At 28.9% G+C, this 20,404-nt stretch overlaps 1 protein-coding gene across 4 annotated transcripts in view; it reads right to left on the bottom strand.

Moving 5' to 3' along the window:
- Positions 1 to 612: 612 nt before the first annotated feature.
- LOC143232701 (kinesin-like protein KIF28) overlaps positions 613 to 20,404 on the bottom strand; it is a 66,615-nt gene continuing 46,823 nt past the window's right edge. For 3 of the 4 annotated variants that reach the window (XM_076468442.1, XM_076468443.1, XM_076468445.1), the window contains 9 exons: positions 14,169 to 14,303; positions 13,917 to 14,000; positions 12,595 to 12,657; positions 11,545 to 11,691; positions 10,931 to 11,056; positions 9,015 to 9,185; positions 7,238 to 7,318; positions 6,605 to 6,737; positions 613 to 5,789 (listed from right to left, as the gene is read on the bottom strand). In XM_076468442.1, coding sequence (XP_076324557.1) covers positions 5,731 to 5,789; positions 6,605 to 6,737; positions 7,238 to 7,318; positions 9,015 to 9,185; positions 10,931 to 11,056; positions 11,545 to 11,691; positions 12,595 to 12,657; positions 13,917 to 14,000; positions 14,169 to 14,303 — 999 coding nt within the window. In that variant the 3' untranslated portion in view covers positions 613 to 5,730. Of the gene's footprint in view, positions 5,790 to 6,591; positions 6,738 to 7,237; positions 7,319 to 9,014; positions 9,186 to 10,930; positions 11,057 to 11,544; positions 11,692 to 12,594; positions 12,658 to 13,916; positions 14,001 to 14,168; positions 14,304 to 20,404 lie in introns of all 4 variants that reach the window. The other variant, XM_076468444.1, reaches the window with a different exon arrangement.

Here is a 20,404-nt window from a genome sequence, read left to right as displayed (position 1 = left end):
GGAATGCAAAATATGTTGAAGGTTTTTACTAAAAAAATATTCAATGCTTTATTTGACACCTTTATACTAATCTAACAAGCTATGGTTGTATCTTAGTGATAAAAAATAACACAAGTCACCTACTGTTTTATTGATGATGAAAAACTAAAAAAAATAAGTTATCTTAACAAAAGATTACAAATGGGCAGACATTGTATTATTCTGATCATTGTGACACTTCAGTGAACATTTTGCATAGAGGATAAACTCTGACTATAAAAGCAGTGGTAATTTTTAAAAGGTTTCTAATCTGTTTGTGCAGAAGTCACATGAGATAAACTTCCAGTATGCAAGCCATCTAGATGCTTGAATCATCCTAATAGCAGATGAAAAAAGTTCTTGAAAGAAATTCACAGAGTTCCCTGAACTGGTATTGGTGACCTTAGTGTATCTGAACGTGCAGCAGAGAAGCATATTGCCTACTCATAATTGAAAAGTACAATTAGAAACACTGACCTTCACAGTGATAATGCTGTGTTAAATAAATATTCAGATATGTTGATTACTTATTTGTATGTTAGAATGTTGTACATATAAAACTTTTTGTAATCATTAAATACTATAAATATGCAATTTCATTCAAAGATTTTATTATTTCAGTCATATTCAACATTAGTACAGTGTTTGTGGGATGCAAGCAATACCACAGAATGTCCTGCGTACATGACATACAATTATATAATTCTCTTTATAATACTTACAAGTCACCATCATATCAAACAGCATATATTCAAAGCTGCTCAAATTCTTTTTTAACTAATATTCTACCTCATGTTTATGCTAGGAAATTAGTAAACACAATAATTTGAACAAGTTTGGTGAAAATCAGTCATAACTGGCAAATAAACTGTATGCAAATAATGCTCTAAACAGTTTGCACCATTGCCTGACTTAAATGCATTTAATTATAATGTTTTTATTAACCATAAACCTGCATATAATTAAGAAATAAATTAAGCACTCTAAAGCACATTATATTAAGTTTAACGTATATGATGTCTTGGGTTCATTTTAGGTATTTGTTATTTGTACATAAAAACATACATATATTGTACATATATATATATATATATAGCATTAATAACTTTACTTTATGATTAACTCATGTATCCATAAGCATCATTTATGGTTTCTCAAAATTTTTGTTGTACTGTCAAAACCTACATTAAAAACAGTTGTCAAAAATACAGATATCACAAAGCAAAATAAATAAATAAAATTGGGTATTTGTTTAAGAATGTTAGCTAATACACATACTTAATCAGAAACAATTGAAACTACTTAATATTTCACAGTTTTTGTTAGTTCTAAATATAAAAATTTATGGATTTGATCAGTTTTCTTAAGTCTCTTTGTTTCACTAGAATTATTTTTACTTTTCCTCTGTAATAAGAGGTACAGATTATGTAAATACCTAAAATCTGAATATATTTAAATTACTTATTTTTACGACTAAACAATACTGCAATAATTTCAACTAGTTCATAACTACATGGCCATGCTAAATTCAGTCATATCACAGCCTTGACTTTGATAAGCATAATGATTATAAGTCTTAGTTTTAAGTGTGTATCTGTGAAAACCACACTGCAGTGATTTTTGAACCACCAAATTCATATAATTCAACAAACAACACAATAATCAAAAATATCTTAAATTAACTTCCACATTAGAAATTATTATTTTAGACAACGTTAACTATTTTCCATGCAGTGTCAGACAGTACATTTGTCATGGTAGGTATGATTTGTTTCTTCTTAGTGTGTGTGTATCAACATCACAATATATCTCACATAAAGAAAGTTGCAATTCATACCAAGAAATAAGTGCACACACATGCATTTTATTACTAATGAGATCATAACATTCTATACAAAGACAATTAATGAGTGCTGATGTTGCTGTATATAATAAGCCTTGAAGAATTAAGTAATTTTTTAAATTTGGTTTACCCTAAAATACATAACATGATATGTAAAATAAAAAAATAACCATTTAAGTGATTATCCTCAGTCTATTTTGAGGTGAGTTCTTGAGGGTTTTTTACATTTTATTTCTTTTATTTGTCAATATTTTAAATAAATCAGTGCCAAACAGAAACGATATTAAAAACAGCTTATTTTTAATACATCATTACTTACTAAGCACTAATAAAAGGACAAAACTCTCAACAACTCTGTAACCCTTCATCAACTAACAAAGCAACAAAATTCTGTAGGATTGGCTAACCTTCCATTATTTAACAAGACAATGTAAGTGAAGGATTATGTATCCTTTCATCAGTTAACAAAGCAAGGAAACTGAAGGATATTGTATCCTTCCAGCAATTAATAAAGCCAAAACCTTTCAAAAATGGCAAAACTGTAACTTTTAATGCAAAACAATGCAAATCATAGTGTAAAAATCACTTGTGTACTTTTTAAAAATGAAAATACTTGAAATTTCTACAAAGTGTAGATATCTAACATAGTCACCAATGTATGAACTTGTCATGTAGTTAAAACCTATCAATCAAATATTAGTTTTATAGGTACTAAGTACCTCTGAAAAAAAACTATGAAGAAAGTAACATTCCATATCTACCCAAAAGAAACATTTTCAATTGATATTATGTGCATTTGAGAGATATAGTTATTAAACCATTATTTTTATTATTATCTGATGACTGAAAATATGGATGGTTACATTTGGATATGTTCAAAAGTTACTGTGCATTGAGTTTTTCTATCCTTTTAAACAATTGCTAGTAAGATGTTAGCTCCCATCTTCTCTTTCTTTTATGTTACAAAACTACAAGAAAATAAAAATTTAAGCACAAGAAACATATAAATAAAAGGTTAAGGCATGAAAAATGGTAATAAAAGGGATATATATATCGTGTTACAACGTGTTATTGGTTAAATTATATCTTGCATAAAATTGAATAATAAGCTTTTTGTGCTTGCAATTAATTGAAATGATGACCTTTCAAAAACTATAAAATTACAATTTTTTTATTTCAAGTCAAGATATGTTAGATAAACATTCAAGTGATAAAGATATATTGCAACATTATTAAAGTGAATTTGTTAATTCAGTGCATATAAAATGGTGGAAGTTTAATCAACTTCTAATAAATTTGTTTTGGTTACTCTAACAATTTCTATCAATTTCACTTGCATTTTAGCTGTTTAAGTCTTTTATTTAGACTTTTTTTTTCTGCTTCTTTCTCATATGCACAGTTTGTAACAAAATATTTGATTTTTTTTGCACAGTATTGAAGAATAAACGGATGCTACATCAATTTCCTCTCATTTACTATTTAACCGGAATAAGGATATTCATTCACAAATTAAAAATTTAAAGAAATTATTCAGTGTTTTTACTATGTCAACATATTTCAGTTAAACTTGAATGAATTTACATTATTTCTGGATGCCAGCTAGTACACTGCTAAATACATATAACCTTGGCACTAATTCTTTAATGTATACAAGTATAATGTATAGTATAATTAAATTCAACAATAAAATATTTTCACATTTTAGCAAAACCAAAACATAACTAAACATATTCCTTTCAACAACTTGTTTATTAGCTAATTCTACATTTTTCAATCTTGTATACTGAAAATTCATAACACATTATAATCTAAACTTCAACAATTATCTAGCTTCCATTCAAGTAACCACATCATAGAATATATCTGTAGCTCTCAATTTCTACTAATTTAATAATTTTATATAATAATGTAAGGTAAGTGATCTACTGTTAAGTTCCTTGCCATACATTTTTCACATAAAGGCACTTACAAATATAATTATCACCTACAAAAACACCAGACTACAGCATCATGCAAAAACGAGTAATACTTTATTCATGATTATGAGTATCTTTACTTGGCTAATCTGCATGTCAACAAGATAATGTATTGAGTTTAAGACAATCAATTGACTCCACAATGGGAAAACCATGTGGTTGGTTTACTCTAGATGAAAAAAAATTTTCAAAACAGGGCAGGATAATTCTGTTCAAAAAAATTGCTAAGTACAGAAGGCAATTTGTATACCATATGGTTACCTGGTTTATTTTTATAAAACAAACCACAAATATATGTACAAATCACACAGAAGGAAATGTAAAAGTCTAAAGAATGCCCTTCAGTTAATCAAATTGTTTATGTTTCTTTTGCTAAAAGTTTCACAACTATTTATACAGTTCTTGTTTCCTTCATAATCATTTTAGCTGCTAAAGCCATCCCAAGTTTCTAACTCTAGTCACAGGAAAGGCAACTAGGCAGCAGTACTCACCAACAATTATTGGGTTACTCTTTACAATACTACCTTCCTCTCCCCCATGGCTGAGAAGGTGAGTATGTTCAGTACTGGGTTTTGATCCTGCCACCTGTAGCCTGAGAGTCAATAATCCTAACTATTAGGCCTTATTTATTTAGAAAATATTTCTGAAGTTTAACAAAATTGATGAGGGTGTATATTTTTTGTGTACTTTCATAAAATGGAATGTTTTCTAAGTAATGAAAACACAAAACATTTTCCTCTGAGTCTTACATGTTTTGAGTAACAAAATTTAATTCTTGATGCAACCTTTACAACTAGGAATAATGCATATACTCACTGTCCAAACAGCCAGAAAGAATTTTCTGTGTAAAAAAAAAAACAACCAAAAAACAAAACATTCTCTTTAATAAAACCATTCTTATGAGCAGTTAATCTGATATGGTAATAAAATTACTATTAGATCTTCTACCCCAAATATACCTATTTAATAATTTTAAAAGTTAGCACTAAAAGTACACCCCTCAACATCATCCAAAACACCTTGTTCTAATAGGACTACCTTATGACTGCTCTGAAGTAAATGAGTTATTGAACATAAATATGTTGATTACCAAGAACGATTGTGAATGCTGGTTTTAAATTATTCATATGGTTACCAATATTATAAAACTTAATAAGATAATTCTTGGAACCAAATGATCAAAAACCTGATGTGTAAATTACATTGTATTTAGATGTTACTAAATAATCTTTAGGAATGTTTTAGAAGGTTAACTGGTTTCAATATATATACTATGAGAAGACAGAAATGGATAGACACAATCTTATAGTATGCAGTACTGGAAGTGTATTTGTTGATACTTTAATGAACAAGATACCTGTAATTTCCAGACACTTACCTCATTCTATGATGATATTTTAGTACCATTCTTATGTTCCATGCAAATTTATATAGCAAGAAGTCTAAATTATCAGGAACAAACTAAAATAAAGCAATAGCTCAATACTATCACTACGTAATTCCCCATACTAATTTGCATTTTTATCACTGAGCTTTAAGAGAATGATAAGGAAACTCAGATACTGTTGTAAAATAACATACATCCATGTTAATCACTTTAAAAATATCTTCAGTTATGTAATGGATATGGAATAGTGCAAAAGCATTTTAAATATTCACTGAAGACTAGAACTTAATGTAAGTATTAAAACTTGTTTAAAACAACTTGCAACTGAATTCTTTGATTTAAGATGTATTTATTCAATTTCAGTTTAATTTATTAATCAACAAGTTGTACAATAAATCATTGAAGAAAAAAAATTTTAGACTTTTTTAAAGAAATTGTTGGATTTCTTCTGTGTAGTTTGAAATTCGGCTATTCTGGTGAGTTGTGCTTGAGAAACTTCACACACACTAAAGAAGAATGCATGCTGAAGAGCTGTGGACACGGTTATCATCTTCATAATCATCCTCTGAGGAATTCAGTGAGAACTTTAAGTTACTAACTACATCAAAAACTTATTGTAAGTATCTGTCATGTTAGGCTACAAATATTTAGTTATTGGTTAACTATTTCACTGCAAAATATTATACATATTTAGCTTTAGGTTAACCCTTTAATTTCAAAATACTACAAATATGTAGTTAAGGGTCAACCTTCTCAGTACAAAATGCTAGAAATATTTCTTTACTTTCATAATTATAAGTGTGGTATGCAAACCAACAGTTTTACTATTTTGTGTTAACAAAGCTTGTATTAAAGGATTTGAAGTGGTGCTCAAGATGACGCATGATACTTATGTGGAAGAACATGTGCAGTGCATGAATGACAATTATCTTCACAAAATTGATTTTGCTTCTATGTACAAACTAAAATATTAATGTTAATGAAATACAAGCTATGTAAAAAGGTGTTTTCTACCAAACTAGGGTATTAATGTAAGTGAATTTTACTGTTTATGCAAACCAATGTAATATATGTAGATGTAGAATGTATGTGCAAACCAGAAAATGTACATAGCCAAAAAAGTGTTGACAGAAGCACAGTCTAATGCTATGTTTATCTTTATGTAATATTAATATTTTAAAATCGGATATTACATAAATGAAGAGGTTATTTCAAACGTTTTCCTGTAGAAGCCTATTAACTACCTATTTCAAACTTCAGAATACATTACCTTCAAAACGTTTTCTATGTAATTTACAAAGGAGTTAGCATATCAAAAAATGTTACCCTTTACATGGATTCCTCAGATGAGCCCCTAATATACATACCCAGGCTAATTACCTGCTGAGAGCTGAGCTAAAATTGGTTCAGCAGCTTCATGTGTGCTAGCAGACATAAGATCCTTTACTAAGTAAAGGGGAACAGATCTTCGTTTTTGTTGTTCTGCTATATCAATGAATTTTTTAATGTTTTCCTGAAAAAAAATGTATTTTCAAACAAAGTACTGAAACAGCCATGTGAGATATCACATATGAAAATATCACCATTTAATAAACTATATTTAAAATACCTGCTTAAAGCAGAACTTTTGCTAATTAAAGCTCAGTAACATGGTATATAATTAGGTGGAACCATTTTAAACATCTCATAGAAGTCAAAATACTAATTATAATTTTTGGCCAAATATTATTGGTCTTATTAAACTTTATTCTTCATTTTTACCAGCCCTCTTTACTATTTATTATGCAACTTATTTATTAATTGTTATAATACTTCAAGGTATAACCTGCATACATTACAATGTTACATAAATACACATAACCTACTGATCAACAGTATCATTTATTCATCAACAGGTCAATTCATCCATATATGTGTGTGTGAGATATATTTTATTATATTTGATGTTTGTTCTTGAATTAACTTTAATAGCTATGAAAGAAAATATATGTTCTGTATAAACATGCCACATACCAGCCGTTGTTGCTGTCTTGCTTGCTGTTTCTTCATTAGTAGTAGCTCCACAATGATACTTTGTTTATTGGGATCAACCATCTAAAACATAATCAGCAGTTGGAATGAGATTTTACATGCTCTACTAATGTATATTTTTTATATCATGTACAAACAATCTTCATAACTGGTACACTTATTAAAAGAATAAAACAAATTTTTATATTTCAGTAGTAGTTACGTAAGTAATATAATTTAATGTTTAATCCTGTACAAAACTATAACAGTTTATTTAGTGAAACAAAAGCCCAATGTAGATTATATGTGTGCTGTATTTCAAGAATGAATATAATAATTAAGAGCAAATTTCAATAAAAGAGGAATTTGTTGTTTGTTGTATTTTTGTGTTGTGTAGCAAAACTACACAAGGTCTATCTCAGCTAGCCATCCCTAATTTTGAAGTGGTAGATTAGAGTAAGGGCAGCTTGTTAACAACATCCACCACTAACTTGCAGGATATCCTAATCGAACTGTGAGATCTGATCATGTGATACTGTTGTAATGCATCTGCAGCCCCAATGTTCTGAGCATATTACTGTTAATGAGGTACAAGCCATATAAATTCAGATCCACACTAACCACTGAGCCAGACTTGGACTAAGAGGAAGTAGTATTTAAAAACTTTTTAACCAAACCTTTCTTGCATTATAGCAGTACATGGCACTTTTCAAGGGACAGGGAATTTGTGAGAGTGCAATAAATAAGTGTTTTGTAAGTAAATCATCTTTTATTCTTTTTAGGTAATGTAATTTCACTCACAGTATAGATTAGAACATTTAAAATAATATATTTATTATTAATTATTGATCATTATGATTACTTTTCATTATCTTAGTACATGCATTTAACACTAACCTAAATCTCTTTATATAGACCAAACCTCTGGATATTCAGACTACATCAAAAAATATTGCTGAAAGTGAAGGTATTCTATATGAATCAACGAATTGTATTCATTACAAGTTTTAATTTTTACCAATTTGCATATACCAAGTCACAATAGTATATTAAATCATCTACTTAAATACTTGTTAATTCATAGTTTTCGTCAATGCATATAGTTAATTTTAATCAGAAGTTTCTGATAATTCCATGGCAGTTTAACATTATGCTAGATTTTACAGTGTTCTATTAAACAATACTATACTAGTATTCATTAAAGACATAAATGTCTTTTATTCAATCATATGGAAAGATTAAGTAAAACTTTTGAAAGAACACACTAAGATTATTTATTATTGTTTCAGCTGAAATAAGAAATGCTCACACAAGTATAAAATGTCACATAATTAACAGCTATTTATTTAAGATTTAATATAACCTAATTGGTATAATCAAAGCATTGTGTATATGAACTTATGTTAGTGAAGTAACAAACAAGTTACATAGGAGCGACCCTACTTACATGTTTTACTTACTAGAATAAAGTTGAAATTGTCTTTAATGATTCGAGTACACATATAAAACAACTTAAGAAGATTTATCTGTCATAACTGGATTGGTATTTTTTATAATAGAAATAAAATGTTATTAGGAATATTAATCCAGATAGAAAGCTTCAATAAAACTAGATGTAAATAATATTTATTACCTTATCTTACACTGACCTGAATCAATGATATTTTCACATGAAATCTTAACCTGCAGAATATCCTTCGTGCATACCATGATATCATTTAAGTACAGAGCATATACAACTCTGCTAGTAATTATAGTAAACCAAGATAATTAAGCATACCCTTCCATTTATTCTGAATCCATCACTCAAACTATTAGCATGGTTCAGCAAGTCAGCCTGAAACATCTGTTTGGTATTCTTCCCCTTAGCTTTTGCCACAGCCGAGTTTCGAAGCTTTTGTTTACCCCAAACCTGCACCATAATGGCTCCATCTTTTAAGTAATCAACCAGCTTAAAAAAAGAAAAACACATTATCAGATGTCATATAGACTTTTGAATTGATGAACCACAGGACTGTTTTATTAAATTTACAAATTCAATATATGTGTAGTTGTAAATCTTTATGTAGTTTTTTTAACTTACCCATTTGGAAGTGTACTATACAAACACAAACATTCTTTTCCTATATTTGTTAATTATCTCAGAAATGGCACAACATTTAAAGATAAGCTACATTTAAATTATCGTTAGTATAAAACCTTTAAGATATTGCATGGAGAACCATATAAATGCTTGATAAGTTATGCCTTAAAATTAGTAACATGAAAGTAACTTGAAAGATAAGGTTGGTAAACATTAAGATATTACAATAGTTTTCTTTTAGTTAGGATCATAACAAGATACCATTTGAAAAACATTTTAGTTTGTAGTTGAAATGTTAAGAGTTAATATTCATCATGGGAAATTATGGCACCTGCATACCTCAATGTTTCAGAATTTTTCACGAATCTACTCAAAAGTCAATATGTACATAACCATCCCTAATTTTGAACTGATAACCCAAAGGAAGGTAGCTAGTTAGTCAACAACATCCACTGCCAACTATTAACTACAATTATCTAAATAAATAGTTGGATTTCACAAACAGTCTTTAGTTTGTCCATGGTCTTAAAGTATGGAGAGTTTTTGTGGCAACAGAATGTAAATCATGAATGCTCAGAATTACAGTCTGGGCCACGTTTGGTGTATACCTTCATTGTACCACTGTAGATATATATGGTATTAAATTGATATGTTACTTAAAACTTAAGTACTTGTTCACAAATAAGAAAATGAAAATCATTAATAAAAATATTTAAGAGAAAAACTAATGTTTGGGTAATTATTGCATTTTTAAAATTCCATTTCTGTTAGCTGTCAAACTATATAAATTAAAATATAACAAGTCCTAATAAACCAATGCTTTAAAATGGTGTGAGACCTTAGGATTTTCATTTATCACAAACCATACTATAAAATTCAAATAATACCTAAAAATTTCAGCTATATATATCTTAGTAGTTAGCTATTACTCATGGAATACAACAAAGATCTATTCATTATAACAGCATTTTATTACCCTCAGTTGGACAGAAGATTAAAATATAAATTTCACAAAGTAACTTAACTTCTTTTCAAACCTTTCTGTAAAATATCAAACCATTTGTGTCTTACAAATACACACCTCTGAATGAAATAGATATTAAAATACTTATGCTCAAACTATAATATAAAAGTTAAGCAACTCTTTAAAAGAGAAAGTATTCATACTTTCCTTAAAATATTCAAAATATATGATTTGCAAAAAAATACTTGAAGCTGTTTTTAGTTTCAAAAGATGCACCTGATTAGAAAAAAAATACGAGGTATAACGAAGTAAAAAAGTAAAATTACTACAGTAGAAAAACATTTTGATTTCAAGAACACTAAGTAAAACCTTCAATGAGAATTGTAATTCTAACACTAAGGGGCTCCTTCTAATTTCTCTTATATGAAAAAAAAATAAAATCAGTTTTGGAACTCAGATTCTTTTCTAATACACCAAGAAAAATACTATTAGAAGAATTTGAAACAGTGAATACAACTTTATCAAATTATTATTTAATTTAGGGAATTTACTTTAATTGAAAAATGTTAAATGTTCATTGATAAATTATAAAAGAAAGAAACTTTGCTAATCAGATTTACTGATGCTATTACCAATTTTATAAAATTACCTGTTGTGTTACTGGTTTAAAAGAAAATTTTTTCTGATGATTAAAGTCAGGGTTACTGGTGTTAGTAATCATCTCTGTAACAGCATCTTCTTCATCCAGAAACACACGATACTTGCAACGAGTATCCTATAAAGTTCCATACATAGTATAACAGACTGAACAGCTTTTGATAAATTATAAATACAGTATACATGTTGAAAACAATTAATAAACTGTAAAATATATATTTTAAATAATAATTTATGTTTCACATTATAGTCAACTTAATCATTGTAATACACAGAGAATCAAAAACATTCTTTCTCTTGCCTTAAATAGCATGTATTCTTGACAGTTAACTTGTACTTAAATGAGAATGCCTCAATAATAATAGATATCAAAAGGTATCCTGTAGCTACATAGAGATTTTGGTCTTGATCATTTTTTGTAGTAACCCCTACCTGTACACAGTTAACAGAAAAAATCATTAATATTTACCAATTACTAAGCTTGACTTCTCCATGAAATCTTATGCTATAATGAACTTTCTAGCAATCAAAGAGATCTCATGAATTATAAATATAATAATTTATTTATAAAAACAACTTCAAAAGTCTAATGTATGCAATAATTACCCTGTACTTATTAGGTAAGCCACGACAACCATGAATCTTGACCATGAAGTGCAAGTCTTTTCCAATTAATTCACTTGGATTATCTATGAAAACATCATCATCTTCAGTATATTCCTTTCCATCTTCAGTGCATGGTACAACTTCAACCTACAGAAATATGAAGAATCTTTTATATCCATTTGAATTTTACTTGTATACATATAATGACACATATTAAACTATCAGGAAGATGAATTCTTCACAACTTCTAAAATATAATGCAAAAAGGCCAATTTTCTTAATAGAAGACAGAAGAAACAAATCAGATATTACATATTTTGCTCACACATACAAAGAAATGTTGTGCTTGCATAAATCTATGGCATATGCTCATGAAAATTTCCAATAGCTGAGACAAAATGTTTAGTTAATTCTTATATTCTTTCTGCAATATGTAAATAATTAGATAAGAAAATGTGGTCAGAGATTTCCAAGTTTCTGTTATAATGAGATCAAAATTTAAGATCGTCAGTATGAAACAGAACTTTAAATAAAAAAATGGAGCTAAGTTAATTCTTTCCAATTTGGTATATCACTATTGAAGAGATAATGAAATAAACATCTCAAAGAATACTGTAGACAGGTGAAGAAATTACTATAAGATTACCTATACTACTATGGGAGGAGTAAAATAAAATCATTGCCTATTTATATAAGTGGATATAAGAAACATTAATTCAACATCCAAATGAATCTATCTAAGTTTATGAATCTATTAATAAATGACAGAAAAAAATATTTGTTATTGAAAATAATATTCTGAATTACATTTTTTACTAAAACATTTTTATTGCTACAAACTATTTTCAATAATAATAAACTAACAAGATATCAACAGAAAAAAATCATAACCAAAGTATAAGCTATAAGCATGGAACATAAGCATTAAAAGTATATGAATTATCAGTTTTCTACAATTAACAAATATGAAATTAAGTTTTATTATATCACTCCAGTACTAACTAACATTACAAACTGATCTAACTTTGATAAATATTAACAAGTGCTTACATTCATAATTCCTACTTCTGTTCCTTTGAAATCTGTAATTTCTAACTGCTCTTTTTGTTCAACCTGAAAGCCAAATAATAAAAGTAGTGTAAATTAAAATAATTCTCATTTAAGGTCTGAAACATTTTTTGTACAAAATTGATAAACTACATTGCAAACCAAAGAAAGATAAATATGTGTTAAATTTTTAATACTCTAGCAATTTCAAAAAGTTCTTACAGTTCATATGCTTTTAGTGTACAGTCTCAAGTTAGATTTCTAAGTTCTCTTGAGTTACATGTGATGTAACATATCTAAAGGATAACTGAAACTAAAAAATAGTATTGGTTGATCCAAAAATAATACAAATGAAAATCTAAGGATAAAAAGGATATACAAGTTTTTGGGTTTTACTTAAAATAAGTCCCTAATTATGGAAGATATATGATATTACAATAATGCAAAATATTTTGCTCTTTTTATTGCTTTAAAATATCATACTATCATAATATAAAGATTATTAAATGAAACATTTTTATTTTCTTCAGTAACAAAATGTAATAATATCTGTAATGAAAACCTGAGCATCAGTAATTGACAATATAGTTTAGTTCTGTACAAGAAGGAAGTTTAGTCAGTAATAAGAAGTGGACATCTTTTCTCTTCATTCCAAAATTGTTCTTTCCATAAACATTACTTACATAGGAAAATTGTCTTACTGCTGTTTGTTTTAGTAAAATTAGAAAGTAATTAATCGAAATAAAAACTATATGCACTTTAAAATGAAAGATACGATAAGGTTTACTTTTTTGTTTCTCCTTAGAGGCTACATATTTGTTAATATAAAAGTAATATCCAAAATACTTTATAATATAACAATAAAATTGAAAAGGCAAAAAATAATCACAGGTTGAGAAAGTTAAGATATAAGATTAATATAAAATTTTTTAATAAAAATTACTCAACAGAAAATAAGAAACAAAAATTACTAATTTTAGTACAATCTAAAATATAAGGTTTTTAAATATTTTGATATAATAAAAAAGAAAAATGTACAAGATTACATGTATTAAATGTACATTTACATCAGTGATATGGACAAAATCCTAATAAAGTAACTGGCCAATCTAAAATGTAATAAGCATTCCTCATTTATAAGTACAATATAATATGGTCAGTGATCCCCAAAAGGATGTAGGAAAGGAGGAAAAATTATTATAAAACATTTCCCCATTAATGCCTGAAATTAATAATATTTTTTTCACCCCTGAACTCATGAATTCCTTTAAATAATGAAAGGTGGAATAAGATAAATAAAATAGATCAACATTTTGAAGTCTTACAAGAAAAGCTAAGGGCTGCAGAAAAATCTGAACATTGCCAATACGAACTTCTGTGTCAATGTCTTCTAAAAATGGATCTCTCTCCTAAAACACAGAACAACACAGATTTAGATAAGTAGATGTAATAATAAACTTTTTCAAATATTTTAATGTGCATAGTTACTCTAATCAGACTATTATTATTTTCGTCTATTTGAATTAAAAAAATATAAAACATTTACACATAGTTTATCCAATTTACTTGTTACTTACCTCAGGTAAGTCCCAATCATCCCCTGCCTCATAATTCTGATACATTTCTTTCATTAGGTATAATCGATTAAGGAATACCTCTTTTGGCCATTCAAATTCAAGTTCATTCTCAAGATTACGCATCTTAATAAGCACCTGAAACCAAAAACTAGGTATTAAATCAACCATACCATCCAAAAATGTTAACAATATTTAGGGAAAAAATATAAACTACTTACAAGCTTGCAACTTTTTTTTTATATTCTCAATGCCCTATTAATCTTTTACTGTATGAGAATGTCTTCTGCTAGTACAGCAGTAAGTCTACAGATTTACAATGCCAAAACTGGGGGTTCAATTTCCTTCAATGGACTCAGCAGATAGCCTGATGTGGCTTTGCTATAAGAAAATATACACACACTGTATGATAAGTTGATGCTAAAAACTACCTTTTAATTGTTTGAATTAAAAATGAAGCTTTATATGAATTACTATTATATTTTTTTCAAAATAATTTATTTTAATGTTAGGAAAAATATGTATTTGTGTTTATAGAAGTCTTAAATAACTAGTGAATATGGATTTTTATAGCAAAATATACAATCAATAACTTCTTGGTCAGTAGAGTTGTGAGGTCACAGTAGTCTTTTCTTTTAACAGGTTTAATGAGTGAGGCAAAGACCTTCAGAAGTAGAAGAGAGACTGCAAAACCAGCTAAAAAAACTACAGAAAAATACTTGCTTATATACATGGGTGATGAGTTTAAACAGGGAACCTTTCTGATGCACATAATGAATTTGTAAATGAAACATGAAGAAGTCGTTTAATATACAATGTTAAGGTGAAAGCTAACTATAGGCATGTTTTTCTCGTTTTGAGTAATCACTTCAATACAGGGAGCTTAATATTCTCTTTCACAACATGTAAAAAAAATAAAAACATCTAGAGAGTAGTAGAAGAATAGCATTCTCAACCTTCTCCCATTAAAGTTCATGTCCCTAATAATAACTTAAATAAGATATATGAGAATTACATTGTTATAGCAGAAGCTTAAAAATAGGTTAACTGTAGTAATTGAAAGTGCAAACTGATCTAGATTCTTGCTTAATACATTACTGATTATTTGTATATTTTATGTGTCATTAAAAGAATAAGCAGTTCTTATAATGTACTATTGCATATATCTCCTAAGTCACTTATTTTCACTAGATGGAGCAAACCAAGAATTTATCCTAATTTTAAATATAAATAATCATATAGCAAATACTACTGAAATACTCCTGTTTTCCTGAATTAACCTCATTGTTTAAATTCACACAATCTTTCACATTTAACTGTGTATATTTCATTTACACAGGCCTACAAATTTAAACTTCATAAAAATTGTTTTGGTTTTAATAACAGATTTTCTAATTTTGTATAATTTATCTAAGCAAATTTTGAAACTAATATTAAATTTTTCTATCACTTAAGGAATTTTTGGAAACTGAGAAGAAAAACTCTCATTTGAATCAATAATTATTTTGTTTACTCTATTAAACACTTTTTATTATGTTTGTAAATAAAAATACAAATAGACTGAACAAAAAGGACGAACATTGATGTCAAATAAATATGTATCTTCATTTATCCTAATTATATTTTTTCCTGAAATATGTCTTTTAGTTTTAAAAACTTAAGTCTTGTTGTGGTCTTTCTTCTATGTACTGCATCTGGAGCATCTAGTTTCAATGACCAGCATTTTTCCTGATACGTCCTCTTCATTTATCTGATGTCTTGATAAAGCCTTTCCTCCTTGTTCTTTACTGAGGGAAATAGTTAATATGCCAGTATATGAAATGAACTTTCAAGGTCATATTACAGCCCAACTCTTTGACGTTATAAGGCATTTTACTGACAATATTTTTCTAATTTGGGTCTAGTTGTTTTCTAAAAATTTATCAATAACATCTTTTAAAGACAATCCATGCTTCTTTTACAACTTTTCTCATTGCCTTTTTGAACTGTTCATCCCAAGTCAATTTCCTAATTTAAGACTCAACAAATATTTACCACAAATATAATAGAATATGTTTGGGTCATTTACACAACCTCTTTTTTGTCATAGCAATTAATAAATAATGTCAGTGTACAGACACAAGCAAATACTATCTAAAAATGACATATCATGTGGCCTGTTAATCGTTTATGTACAAGTGGTGTGTTTCTTGTGGGTTCTAAAATGATTGGCAATACTCCCATATCATGATTAGTCGAGAGAAAACTATAGTCAGTGGTTGACATTTTGTTATGCTTAAAAATGTGTCCCGATTTCAATGAAAATGACTCACTTATTTAAAAGTACGTGTGATATTTTGTGAAAAATCTGTACATTATGGAAGAAATTGGATATCATTTTCAAATTCAGTGTACAAAAGTTACTGTAGAACATGTAAAAATGTCAAGATAATGGAACAGTCGTAGGTTTTATAGGATAAAACATAATATGACAAAATTAAATATAAATTTTTAAAACTGAACATTAAAGTAAAGTAGATCCTAAACTGAAATCTCCAGTTTCTCATTATAATTTATCAGCACTTCATGTAACTGATCCATCTTCTGATTCTAAGCAGAATTAATACAGTTAGAACATCAGTAGGTTTAATTAATGCTACATCATTATTTCCTTGATGTCTTAGCTGAAATAGACAGATATTTCGTATTGGAGTAGTATAAAGAAAAGTTTTATACAAAGTAATGTAACAGAACATTTAATAAGGGTTTAAAATGAATTAAAAATAACTTATGATGTTCAGTTTCTGAGCAGTATGCCTTTTAAAAATAACATAGGAGAATAAACCATCAAACACTCTAATGAAACTGATTACACCACAAACTCACCAGATAGGAAGAAAATTTTAGCCATGGCATAGTAGCTCATAGAATGGCTCCAATGTTTTTCAAGTACAAACTTAGCTCATAGCTGATTTTTTGACTGATTTGAGATCTAATTATAGTTTTGGGCCTAGGAGAGCAAACCCTTCTGACTGATGTATTTGAACACCTGCAGTTCTCATATATTAATAATTTTAATCCTGCCTAAAATAATTTCAATTTGAGGGCAAGCTGGTAGAAATCCTGAGGAGTGAAGTAATCAAATCAGGTGTATAGGGTGCCCTACACTTAATATTGCTGGTACACAACAATATAACTGATAAAAGAATTTAAAGTGCTGTGGCTATTGAGGATTTCCTCTTGTTTGGGTATGTAATAAATAACAAAAATTGGTCAATTGCTTACAAAGTGTGAATCCTGAGATCAAACAAGAATCTAATGACTAACCTGATTCTAACACAACAACAGCTACTCTGGTAGATTTAATTCAGGTAGATAGAAGGAGGCTAAGAATAACAGGTATACAAATCCAGGACACAATGAAAAATGAAATTTAAGAAAAATTAAAGAAAATTTAGCATGTCTCACTACTTTTGGATTCAAGGAGAAACTGTCTTGATTGAAGTACTATTAAGAAGTTTACCCAAAATATTCTCTAAATCATTTTCCACTAGTTCACATGGCATTTATGCTTTCAGCAAAACTTATAAAGTCTAACAGGGATGGCAAACATTATATATGCAGTTCACCAGGGCACAAAACAGCCAACCATCAAAGTAACACAAAGAAGCATAACTTCCTAGATAAAGTGGTAAAGTTGCAAGAGGTTAATTCCCTGTAATAACAAGTAAAATTTGTGTATGACAAATAAAAATTACTTGTTTCAAAAACCAAGACAACTGTCCAGGCCAATACCTTAAAACTCCCATGGAAATAACATTAAAACAGAAAAAAAGAAATATATCAAAGAAAATACACTGTTGGTAATAAATTGATTATACACTTTGCAAGGTGACTAGTACTGTTAAATTCCTAGTCTATGAAAAAATTCTCAAAAGAACTCATATTTCAAGATTCACTAAGCACCCTTTAATCAAAATATCAGATTTGATTTTCTGTAAGAGAAAATATTCCTAATAAACTCTCTATATAATGCAAAGTCAAAATGTGGTCTCAATTTTTTACATGACACTTTGTTTCAGGGTACTGGATACTACGAACAAAGATGTTTCATGAGAAATCAGGATTACCAATCATTTTTTCTAGTGATCATAAAATCATCACTAAACACACAGACTTAAAAATTTCAAAAGTTAATATTTTCTTAAATCAAAAATATATTTTCAATAATACTGACCTATATTTAAACTACAGCTATTACTCAACTGCTAGAGTTTCTATACCTTTGTCCATCTGAGTATTGGTCAAATTTTTTCTTGCTTGCTCCAGTCTTTTATGCTACATTTAATTGCCCTTTGTGATATATGTCCCATAAACACTATTCACCTACCTCAATGTCCCTATATCTTGGTACTGAATATAAGCACCTCCTTCAAATAAGAATGTCACTTTTTTAGGACTGACCCAGTCCACAGGTTCTAACACTGACTCATAGTGGGAAGGAAGGGTGAGTATCATTGTTGTTAAATATGAAATGGCATTATAAGTAGGCTCCTGCTCAAGAAGGAGTGTCCCCAACTTTATTCTCTTCTCCAAGAGTGGAGGAAAGTTACTCAATTCCTCTGGATGAATAATTTATATCGACCACTTCAGTGACTAGAAATCAGCAAAATATCAGGTGATGCACACTGGAGAGCCATAAGAAACAATGTTCTGAAAACAGTGCAATGTATGAACCAATTTCCCTACATTTTTAAAAGCAGCCTGACCCAATTTGTTCAATCCATTGACCAGCAGGAATGGGCATTATCCCCTTATGCTTTATTCATGACAGTCCAGCATAGTACAGTAATACCATCCAGTCTATATTGAGGTGGTCATATGAAAGTTAACATTTTCATAAACTTAAAATTTATTTCCAGTAATTCTTACCTTCATTGACACTTATAGCTGACACTAGGATTTTTGCAGCTTTTCGTTTCTACAATCTGTGTGATTTAAGTCTCACAGGAAACAAACTGCTACTATAACTTGTGTTTATACAGTGGCAATTAAATGGGTGAGCAATCTAAGTAGCTGCCTAGTGTGGTGTATTACAGAGGTCAGCAAATTGGACGTCAGAAAAAGTGGAGGGGGCAGAGGAATTGGCCTAAAGAAGGAATGGTGGTGAGAATACAATTTTAAGTAAAGATATCTCTCTTTTTATCAGATTTCACATTAATTCTATACAATGAAGCCACTCGAGACATGTGAAAGAAAGCTGACCTAGAAAAAGAGGGTGCAGATTTTGTTAATGATAAAGTTAACATTCATTACCTCTATCCAAAAAAAGGTTCATGAGACATTTATGCTAAATAAAATATTGTTTATTTCTGAAACAACCATGACCAGTCTTTTCTACTTTTGGCTGAGTTTAATTCATTCCAATTCTTTCAGTTCTCCTGCTCTTCATTCTTGATAAATGTTGGATCCACGTTTACTTGACACAATACAGACTGACTTATGTAAAATAATTTTGGTCCTAGTGACAGAACTAAATTTTTTTGTAGAATTTAAGTTTTGAAAACGTTTTGTACTCTTCTTGATACTGCGAGTTTCTAATTTCATTTCAAGCAGGAAATTCTCTTTCTTAAAGACAAAGAATTTATTATGGAGAGGAAGAAGCAACAATACTGTGATATTATCTAAGAAAGTCCTCTTTTAAGTGTGGGTAGTTTGTTACAGATCCAGAAGGCCTTCTATGTTCCTATTTCCTATCCAGGCAAAGTATGAGTTGTATTGGTCATGTGCCACATGTAGGAGTATTTACCAACTTGACAAGTTACAGTCATGCATCACTATTGACCACTTGTACATTAATAGGACAGAATAACAGACAGAAAACTGATGAACCAGAAAAGTGATAACACTCTAACTAACTAATTAAACCTGATCAACTGCCACATGTACTTCACTGTAGAACAGTTTGACTGATTGGAAAATTATCTGCAGTATCAAGGTCCACTTTCAAATAGATACAACTTGAATTGAACCATTAAGTAGTTAAGACAAACCTTTGAGTGGCAGTGTTAGTAGATCTCAGATGAGCAGATGAAGAGGTTTAGTGATCTTTATTCTTTGAGATATTAAGTGGAATTTCACAATCTAGTATCTACATTATATGTTAATTATTCAGTTGCAGTTGTCAGAACAGTTGTGTGGTCTACAGCTGGAGTAACTGGGATCATCAGCTAAAAGGAGCTGATAATTCTTACTTTCTA

This window comes from Tachypleus tridentatus, chromosome 11, assembly GCF_004210375.1.
Source record: "Tachypleus tridentatus isolate NWPU-2018 chromosome 11, ASM421037v1, whole genome shotgun sequence".
In the NCBI taxonomy this organism is placed as follows: Eukaryota; Metazoa; Arthropoda; class Merostomata; order Xiphosura; family Limulidae; genus Tachypleus; species Tachypleus tridentatus.
This window is presented reverse-complemented; position numbering and strand designations above follow the sequence as displayed.